This window comes from Euphorbia lathyris, chromosome 3 (genome assembly GCF_963576675.1).
Source record: "Euphorbia lathyris chromosome 3, ddEupLath1.1, whole genome shotgun sequence".
Classification (NCBI taxonomy): Eukaryota; Viridiplantae; Streptophyta; class Magnoliopsida; order Malpighiales; family Euphorbiaceae; genus Euphorbia; species Euphorbia lathyris.
In genome coordinates this window covers 28062197-28073695 of record NC_088912.1, presented here as the reverse complement: position 1 = coordinate 28073695, position 11499 = coordinate 28062197, and the positions used below count along the sequence as shown (strand labels likewise).

General features: G+C 28.7%; 1 protein-coding gene across 1 annotated transcript; it reads right to left on the bottom strand.

The window, feature by feature from the left end:
• Positions 1-6178: 6178 nt before the first annotated feature.
• Positions 6179-8000, bottom strand: LOC136224300 (RHOMBOID-like protein 13). Its single transcript, XM_066012594.1, has 2 exons — positions 6611-8000; positions 6179-6520 (listed from the first exon to the last, which is right to left on the bottom strand). The coding sequence occupies exon 1, from the start codon at positions 7424-7426 to the stop codon at positions 6617-6619; it is 810 nt and encodes a 269-aa protein (XP_065868666.1). The 5' UTR covers positions 7427-8000; the 3' UTR covers positions 6179-6520; positions 6611-6616.
• Between the last annotated feature and the right edge of the window lie 3499 nt (positions 8001-11499).

The window sequence follows — 11499 nt, the reverse complement described above, 5'->3', positions numbered from 1 at the left end:
TTTACGTAAAACCTTCTTTGCGTAAATCTTTTATTTATAGATATAATTTACGTATAGTTTAACCAAATTTACGTAACCTTTTTATTTTAGGAGAAAAAAATTCACAAAGCTTGTAAAAATAGAGTTTTACGTAAAACCTATGAATTTTACGTAAATCTTTTATTTTTAGACATAATTTATGTAAGGTTTGACTAAATTTACGTAACCTTGTTATTTTAGGAGAAAAAATCCACAAACCTTGTGAAAATTAGAGTTTTACGTAAAACTTTTAAACTTTACGTAAATATTTTATTTTTAGACATAATTTACGTATAGTTTGACTAAATTTAGGCAACCTTTTTATTTTAGGAGAAAAAAATCACAAAGCTTGTGAAAATAGAGTTTTACGTAAAACCTATGAATTTTATGTAAATCTCTTATTTTTAGTATTTTACGTAAGATTTGACTAAATTTATGTAACCCTTTTACTTTAGGAGAAAAATCCACAAACATTGTGAAAATTAGAGTTTTACGTAAAATTTTTGAACTTTACGTAAATATTTTATTTTTAGATATAATTTACGTATAGTTTGACTAAATTTATATAACCTTTTTATTTTAGGAGAAAAAAATTCACAAAGCTTGTGAAAATAGAGTTTTACGTAAAACCTATGAATTTTACATAAATCTCTTATTTTTAGACATATTTTACGTAAGATTTGACTAAATTTACGCAATCCTTTTACTTTAGGAGAAAAATTCACAAACCTTAGAAAAAATAGAATTTTACGTAAAACCTTGAAATTTTACGTAAACATTTTATTTTTAGATATAATTTATGTATAGTTTGAATAAATTTACGTAACCTTTTTATTTTAGGAGAAAAAATTCACAAACCTTGTGAAAATAGAGTTTTACGTAAAACCTATGAATTTTACGTAAATCTCTTATTTTTAGACATAATTTACGTAAGATTTGACTAAATTTATCTAACCCTTTTACTTTAGGAGAAAAATCCACAAACATTGTGAAAATTAGAGTGTTACGTAAAACATTTGAACTTTACGTAAATACTTTATTTTTAGATATAATTTATTTATAGTTTGACTAAATTTGCATAACCTTTTTATTTTAGGAGAAAAAAATTCACAAACCTTGTGAAAATAGAGTTTTACGTAAAACCTATGAATTTTACATCAATCTTTTATTTTTAGACATAATTTATGTAAGGTTTGACTAAATTTACGTAACCTTGTTATTTTAGGAGAAAAAATTCACAAACCTTGTGAAAATTAGAGTTTTACGTAAAACCTTTGAACTTTACGTAAATATTTTATTTTTAGACATAATTTACGTATAGTTTGACTAAATTTAGGTAACCTTTTTATTTTATGAGAAAAAATTCACAAAGCTTGTGAAAATAGAGTTTTACGTAAAACCTATGAATTTTACGTAAATCTCTTATTTTTAGACATAATTTACGTAAGGTTTGACTAAATTTACGTAATCTTTTTACTTTAGGAGAAAAATCCACAAACATTGTGAAAATTAGAGTTTTACGTAAAACCTTTAAACTTTACGTAAATATTTTATTTTTAGATATAATTTACGTATAGTTTGACTAAATTTATGTAACCTTTTTATTTTAGGAGAAAAAAATTCACAAATCTTGTGAAAATAGAGTTTTACGTAAAACCTATGAATTTTACGTAAATCTTTTATTTTTAGACATAATTTACATAATTTTGACTAAATTTACGTAACCTTGTTATTTTAGGAGAAAAAATCCACAAACCTTGTGAAAATTAGAGTTTTACATAAAACCTTTGAACTTTACGTAAATAGATTATTTTTAGATATAATTTACGTATTGTGTGGCTAAACTTACGTAACCTTTTTATTTTAGGAGAAAAAAATTCACAAACCTTGTGAAAATAGAGTTTTACGTAAAACCTACGAATTTTACGTAAATCTCTTATTTTTAGACATAATTTATGTAAGGTTTGACTAAATTTACGTAACCCTTTTACTTTAGGAGAAAAATCCACAAACATTGTGAAAATTAGAGTTTTACGTAATTGAACTTTACGTAAATATTTTATTTTTAGATATAATTTACGTATAGTTTGACTAAACTTTCGTAACCTTTTTATTTTAGGAGGAAAAAAATTCACAAACCTTGTGAAAATAGAGTTTTACGTAAAACCTATGAATTTTACGTAAATCTTTTATTTTTAGACATAATTTACGTAAGGTTTGACTAAATTTACGTACCCTTGTTATTTTAGGAGAAAAAATCTACAAACCTTGTGAAAATTAGAGTTTTACGTAAAACCTTTGAACTTTACGTAAATATTTTTTTTTAGACATAATTTACGTATAGTTTGACTAAATTTAGGTAACCTTTTTATTTTAATAGAAAAAAATTCACAAACCTTGTGAAAATAGAGTTTTATGTAAATCCTATGAATTTTACGTAAATCTCTTATTTTTAGACATAATTTACGTAAGGTTTGACTAAATTTACGTAACCCTTTTACTTTAGGAGAAAAATCCACAAACATTGTGAAAATTAGAGTTTTATGTAAAACCTTTGAACTTTACGAAAATATTTTATTTTTAGATATAATTTACGTATAGTTTGACTAAACTTTCGTAACCTTTTTATTTTAGGAGAAAAAAAATTCACAAACCTTGTGAAAATATTGTTTTACGTTAAACCTATGAATTTTACGTAAATCTTTTATTTTTAAACATAATTTTCGTAAGGTTTGACTAAATATACGTAACCCTTTTACTTTAGGAGAAAAAAATCCACAAACCTTGTGAAAATTAGTGTTTTACGTAAAACCTTTGAACTTTACATAAATATATTATTTTTAGATATAATTTATGTATAGTTACGTAACCTTTTTATTTTAGGAGAAAAAATTCACAAACCTTGTGAAAATAGAGTTTTACGTAAAACCTATGAATTTTACGTAAATCTTTTATTTTGAGATATAATTTACGTAAGGTTTGACTAAATTTATGTAACCTTTTTACTTTAGGAGAAAAATCCACAAACATTGTGAAAATTAGAGTTTTACGTAAAACCTTTGAACTTTACGTAAAAATTTTATTTTTAGATATAATTTACGTATAGTTTGACCAAATTTACGTAACCTTTTTATTTTAGGATAAAAAAGTTCACAAACCTTGTGAAAATAGAGTTTTACGTAAAACCTATGAATTTTACGTAAATCTTTTATTTTTAGACATAATTTACGTAAGGTTTGACTAAATTTACGTAACCTTGTTATTTTAGGAGAAAAAATCCACAAACCTTGTGAAAATTATTGTTTTACGTAAAACCTTTGAACTTTACGTAAATAGATTATTTTTAGATATAATCTACGTATAGTGTGACTAAACTTACGTAACCTTTTAATTTTAGGAGAAAAAAATTCACAAACCTTGTGAAAGTAGAGTTTTATGTAAATATTTTATTTTATCAGTCACTATGTTAAATATCTATCATATTATTTAGTTCTCGTATTTTAATAATATATTGTTTACTTCTTATTTTTTTATTTTGATCAACAGTTTTGTCAGTTAAATTTTTAAATTATTGAACAGATTAATCCATCTACAAGGGACTAAACTGTTGGATTGAGCTAAAATTAAGGACTGAATAGTGTATTATTAATATATAATGACTAAATAATGATTAGATTAAAATATAGGGACTTATATATTATTTACCTTGTAATTAATAATCTTTAAAATTTCCATAATTAAATATTCTTTATTCCCACATGAATAACAGACCAGGGGTATTTAGATTAGTATCTTACTGTCACACGACTTCGCTTGACCAAATATTTCTTTCTTATAAAAAAAATTAATGACAATAACAAATTTTATTAAAAAAATCAACAACATTCAATTAATTAATAAAATTATTTTCTTTGTTTCAAGAATATTTTTAATTTAAAAGAATTCAATTAGTAATTAACGAGTTCATTTGGCATGTTTTGATTAATGCTCTATTTCAGGAAAACATACCGCAATTAAGAATTATAAATAATTAATCTAATACTTTAACTAGAAGAAAGCGTACTGATTATATCCACTAATAATAAAATCAATTAATAATGATATTTTTTGACAAGTAATAATGATATAAATTAAAAGAAAATACCATGTATTGTAAAAACAATTTTCTTTTTTTTTCTAGAAAATCATCTATTTTAAACTTTATTCAGTTTAAATAGGAATATTTTGAAAACCAATCTCATTTGAATTCCAACAAAATTATATATATATATATTTTTTTTGTACACAATACAACTTAATCTAAAATATGAAAGAATTAAGGGGGCGTTTGGCTAAAACTACGGAATCGGAATCGAAAACGGAATGTAATGGAATCGTAATCGAAAACACAATTTATTTATTATGTTTGGTTTAATATGGAATCGGAATCAGAATCCATTTGAATCTGTTTGGTTCTCTAAATGTTTGGAATCGGAGTCGATAGACGAATTAATAATAAATTAATAATAATTATTATAATAAGTTTTAATAATTATATGAATATAATAACTATAATATAAATATCAAAGATTTTAAAGTTATTATGTAGTTATATATTATATTTTATATGTTCAATTATGGTTATCTACTATTAAATTCATATGTTTTATTTGGTGGAAAATTGAGTTTGGTAATTGAAAATCCAATTTTAATAGAAAAAACAAAAAAGGTATAGTAAAAATCAGAAAAAAAAAATCGTGGGTGAGAAAAAGGGTGGAATCAATTTGATTCCTTAGAATAAGGGGAGGAATGGTTGATTCCAATGTTCCAATGTAGTGGGTAATGTGAATCCCATTACCTATTGCATTTTCATTATTCAAACACTAAGATTCCCATTCCCATTCCATACCCTATTTTCCCTTAACCAAACACCCCCTAAATTCTACCAGTTCTTTTTATTTCTAAACATGAAATTCAAGCAAATAGAATTAAATGAATTAAATTCCACCAAAAATGAGATTTCCAAACACTCATTGAACCACTGTTTGTAATCAAACTCTTACAAAAGATGACTTCAACTATAAACTCTTATCATGATTTACAATTCCTTCAAATAACCTTATAAAAAAAAAAGACGGCCCGGTCGCACTACGCGTCCCCGCTGAGCGAGGGTCCGGGGAGGGGTCCCACCACAAGGGTGTACTGAGGGCAAGCCTTCCCCTGCCAATTTATTTGGCAAGAAGCCGCTCCTAAGACTCGAACTCGTAACCTCTTGGTCACACAACAACAACGTTTACCGTTGCGCCAAGGCTCGCCCTCTCAAATAACCTTATAATCTAAAGAAAATTATTGAATCTCTTATTTGATTTATTCCATACAATTGCATTCCAATGTAAAACTTGACCTATTGTGTCACTATGGAACAGAGCAGAAAGAAAAACTAAATATATTCATACAACTTGCAGAAACTAGTTCTGAAAAAAAAAAAAACCTCTCCAACTCAAATCAGGGAAATACAAGAAAAATTACGTATGATATAAATACAAGAAAAAATGATAATTGTATCGGTCTAAATCATTTTCGGTGTCAGAAATTACCTCCTGATTCTCATAATGTCAAACTAAGCCCAGAAAAAACAAAGCTATGGCCTTGTTTTTTTCCAACTTAATTTCTAGAGTTTAGAAGTGACTCAATCCTCTGCTACCATGTTTACTTTGCCATACATAAGAAAGATCCTATAGTTTTGATGCATATTTTTTTTATCATTTGTTTAAAATTGCCTAGCATATATAACATCACAGTTGGTAATGCATTTTCAGTTTTACATAAGAGTGCCAATTTCTGACACGACAACACGATTTATAAGGGCAACCTGCCAAACAAGACCCATTTGACACCGTTATCATTTTTGTTGCATTATATCATATATAATCATGTGGAATATATAGATCACATAGCATGATTATGACACAACAATCCATTTTGACATAATAGAGTATGCTGCAACCATATCCTCAACAAAACTAACAATCTAGCATGAAACAAAAAAACTGTAAACAACCCCATTTCTGGTAGCTTGTTCGAAGACCATAATTGTCATATATTATTATATAAATATAGTACTTCATGCATAATCTAGCACAGACCTAATTACATTACAAATGGAAGAGTAAAGGTAAAATGCATATGAAGATTCACTTCTCTTCAAATAATTCATTCAATCTCATGAAGTGTGTATTTCGCCTGTCCATAAAACACACATTACAGCAGAATCATTTCTGGAAACTATAGTCATAGGTTCTGTAAGCTAATTCATATAAATCATTTCAGCAAATTGCTTTGAACTATTTACTAACTAACTAGTACAACTCAAAATGAACCAAGGAATTTCAAAAGGGAATAAGAAGAATTTGCATTACAATGAACGAATTAAAAGCGGATGCTGATGGCTGATAAACTTGAACCTGTATGGTCAAACAATGACTTGCGTCCTATGGGCAAAAACTCATTAAGTGAAGCAAGCCTAAATTAAGGAATTCATTAATTGAAGCAAGTCTAGAATTAAGGAATTCATTAAGTGAAGCAAGTCTAAATTAAGGAATAAGATCTTCACCAGATGTTAAATGACTTCAACACCATCAAGTGGAGATGCACTCATCCGCAAGGTTCTAGCATTTCCAAGAAACCGCACAGAAGGCAGTGAAGGATCAGTCACCGACTCGATCTCAAGAAAGTTAAAATCATATGCACCAGATTTCTTCAAACTAAACACAAAAATAACCGCAATCCATCCCAGCATCGAGATTGCCCAGAAATTGTTCATCCCATGAATCAAACCCCAGGCAATAGCATACCCAACAATGATTCCTGATAAATGCCCAAGAAAACTTGCTTGTGGAACAATGATGGATGTAAAAATTAGTGATTCAAAAGGTGCAAAACTGATAGGAAGCGAAAGAAACCCGAAAAGCTCCAATTTCGACGAAGGTTGCTTCACAGAAAGTATTGTCATCCACCCAAAGACAACACAAGAATAGCCAACAGCGGTCACTCTCTTAAAGTAGTCTACCTTAAACCTTTGTATCAATAAATGGTACATTCCCAACACTAATAACCCGGAAAACACGACTAGCACAAGCGTATATTGAAGATAATATGCAACACCAAGGCCCATATGCCCCAATTGTTCTACTACCCCCAGACTCCACAATGCACTCATATTGAAAACAAGATGAACAACACTAATATGTGAAAAAGCTGAAGTAATTATCCTCCAATGGTGCCCTTCAATGGCGGTTTCATAACTTAACCCCACATGTGAATACCCAATGTTTTTCTTCTGTATATAAAACCATATGGCACTGCATATCCCTATTATACAACTAGTAGCTGGCTTTTCCAAAATCTGAAAAAACAATGGCTTCCCCATTTATAATAAACCTATTGCCTTCTCCTTCCAATACTCTAGCTATCTAATCTCACTTGAATGGAGTCATTCGAACACCATTATCAACTTCTCCACCACCATATTCTACACTACAGTTGCATTGAAGCTCAATCAAATAAGGGATTCTCTTATAAACTACAATTTGAACATAAAATCCAAAAATCCCAACTCAATTTTCACCGATTCTAAATAGACTTAGATCAAAATGTACCACAAGAACCGCCGCAACAGAAATAACATCCAGAATGATATAGTAAATTGTCTAATTCAGTGAAATCAGAAGAAAGAGCAGGGAAATTACTAGTACAAAACGGAAATCTCAATAGCACTGAGAATTCAGATTTGTATATCAAGACACAAAAGAGAAGCGAGCAATTGGGAAATTAGGGTTTTGTTGTAACCAATAGCAGGAAGAAATTAGGAGTTGAGGGAAAATGGATATCTTTACCTGGAGCTGTAATTGGATTTGGATACGGAGTTGATTGTTCCAGGTGCTTCCGGATTCATACAGAAAATCTCAGAAATTTTCATCCATAGCACCTCTTTCAATTCAACTGTTCATGTCGGCGTCAAAATGTCAAAACTACCCCTAGAAAAGCCAATTTTATACTATTCCTATGAAATTTATTTTTACTTTTAATAGTGCAATATAAATTTTTACTCCTAAATAATGCAATACAATGTTGACCTCGTGGTAAAAGTTTTAGTCCAATTATCATTTTTCAAGCAAATACCTTAAGTAACCCTAAGAATATTGTCAACAATTACAATTCTCACTCTCTTTAATAATAATAATAATAATAATAATAATCCTTTCCCAAAATAACTTTATCCGCTATATGTTTTTCTAGAAAGTGTAAAAATATTTTAAATGTTAATAACCAAAAGCAATTTATCTATATAGTCTAAAATGATGTATTTTTATCTTTAATATTGGTAAAAAATAATAAATTTATTCCTAACATTAGTAAATTAAGTCGATTTTAGAAATAATTCATTAAATTAATTTTTCATAAATTAATTTTTATTTACATTTCACATGTTCGTCATTTTATTGTTTAATGAATTATTTCTAAAATTGACTTAATTTGCTAATGTTAGAGATAAATTTGCTCGTAAAAGGTGTGGAAGGAGATTCTTCCGAGCCATTTGCTTCATAAGTTCTTGGCCTATCCTGGTCAGGATTGGTTTAGAGATGGAGTTAAAGGTTTGTTACTGCCGGAAATGGAGCATGGTGCTATTCTTTTTGCTATTGTTTGTCACCAGCTTTGGCAGTGGAGGAATGCTGATATTTTTGGAGATGGAGCAGTTATCTTTCCTAATTTACTTGCTTTTTTCTCTAAAAAAATTAATACTATTATTAAAAGCTTTAAGGAGGAATGTCTTCCGAATACTAGCCAAAGGAAGGCGTTTCATTTATTGGGCTGGTGCAGACCTGGGGAAGGGACCGTGAAGTTAAATACTGATGGTTCCTGTCTGTCGGATGGTAGGATTGCGGCTGGTGGGGTCTTGAGAGACGCTGGAGGTGCTTGGGTGTCTGGCTTTGCTCAGAACCTAGAAGTGAGATCTTCCTTCACTGCTGAGCTCTGGGGAATTTTCTCTGGGCTTAGGCTCGCTAAAAATCTGGGATTAAAAAGTCTTCTTATGGAATCTGACAACCTAGAAGTAGTTAAAATGATCTCTGAAAATAAGTCTTTATATTTGGACAGCCAAAACTTAGTAAAAGGAATCAAAAGGTTATGTACTTCCTTCGACACCATCAACTTTGGGCATGTCTTCAGGGAGCAGAATAGGGTTGCTGACCGCCTTGCTGCGGAGGGCCAGGTGAGGATGCTGGGAGTCTTTACCTTCTCGTCGCCTCCGGACTTCCTCTACTCCTTGCTGTCTGATGATCGAGTTGGGGTTAGCTTTCCCAGGCTAATCCCGGGTTAATGTTTTGGTTTTTTTGGTTTTTACCTTTCCTTTGCCTACAAAAAAAAAGAGATAAATTTGTTCGTTGTCGCTAACATTAAAGATAAAATTGCAACATTTTAGACGATATAAGTAACTTACTCTTAATTGTCAACGTTGAGAATATTTTTGCATTTTATCCGTATTTTTTTACTAGCTTTCATATAACATTTCTAGGGGTATATATAAGTTAAAAACCTAATCGAAAAAACAAATATTATCAGAACAATTGTATCAACATTTAATTGAATAATCAGCAATGTTCACATGCATCTTAATGACCAAGTGAACCACCTTAAAATTCTAATAAGCCTAGATTTAATGGTGAATGACCAAATTCTATATGATCATTAAAGTGTATGTGATCAAAACTGTTGAATAATCCGAAAACTATGATCAATTCTGAACCGAAATAAAAAAAACCGAAAAAACCGAAAAAACCGAATTGAATCAATTTGGTAATTCGATTAAATCGAATAATCCACAATCCTAATTATTTCTACACTTTATTAGGATACATGACACCGACAATCACATATATTTGAGTAATATTTCAATAAGATCACAAAATTTTATTTTTATCTTAACAAAATAACACATCTTTATATTATATTTCTTCTCTTCTCTCCCCAAATTAAAGTCTCAGCAGTTTAAAACTTTTCTCTTTTGTGGATCTATTTTAAAGAAGAATGGAGTTTGTTTTCCTTTTTTCTCCTCCCACCGAGTTAGGTTTTGTGTATTTTTTATTGTTATTTTCTTTTTAATCAGTATTCATATATTTTCTGGATCTCTCTATTTGTCTAAATTGTATCTGCTCCCAATTATTCTTTTATTTTTACCTTTTTCGGATTTAGCAAGAGCGGAAACAATTTCTTTTATACGTGGATCAATAGATCTATGCGATTGGAACAAAAAAGGACCCTGCTTCGAATGTTCGAAAGGGCTTGAATGATGAAGATCGTATTGCAGTTGCTCTTCTGCGGATTTAGATTTCCAAGAAGTATATGTTTAATTGTTTTTTTTGTGTGTTTTTATAGCTTTTATGGGATTTTCTTGCTCCTTGTAATTTTCTTATTGTATTCGTACTTTTTTTCATTAATATAAACATTTTCAAAAAAAAAAAACAGACCAATATTCTAGAGGCCCTAACTTCTATACTCCCAACTTAAAAAAAAAATAATTAATTGGGTAAATAATTTGTTATTTCTCTCCATTTTACTTAACAAATTGTTTATGTTTATAAACATTTTCAAACACATATTATAAATTTCATATCATTTTGATGTTAAACTTTTCATCCCTTTCTCTAATTTTTTTTTTTAAAGATTTTTAACTCTTACATTTGATATAAACAGATAGACATAAAATAGAAAGTAACATAACCAGTTTGTATCGTATTATAACTGTCCAGAAAACTAAAATATATTTGGTTAAAAATCTAAAAAAAAAGAAGATAAAATGACCAAAGGGTTAATAGTGACAAAAGATATGGACCTTATAATGTGTTTTTCAAAATAAGAAACTAAACGGTGTGTTACCTAAAAACATGAAAGACTAATAAATTATATACACAATTAAATTTAATAAATATAAATTTAATAAATATAAATTTAATTAATTCTGAATAAGATAAATCAAATAAAAATCAAACTTTTGAAACAATTTGCAGAGAAAAATGTGTTACGTAAAAATGTGGTTTGATTTTTTTTTTGCAAACGTAATACCGTAATTCAAAAATTTGAAAAATATATGTTCTTGTTTGTGTAGTTTGTAAACTCATACATTTCGTTAAAAATTTATTATCGTAACTATTTACTTTAAAATTGAGCGATTTGGAACAATTAAAAGTCTAGCTTTCTAAATTATTCTAGCAGATTTTGCAAAATAATTAAACTACAAGTTTTTTTTTTTACTGAAATTTTAACTCACCAAGCTACACAAATCATAAATCCTTAGACCATTAACCTGTATTTGCTAAATTAATTAAGATTGATCATCACTACCAAATTTAATCAATGGGCCGTTTTAGGTAGAAAAAAGCCCATAACTAAGAAGCCCAATGTTTCAAGCTTCAAAACGAAAACAATACCATATTTGAATTTGAT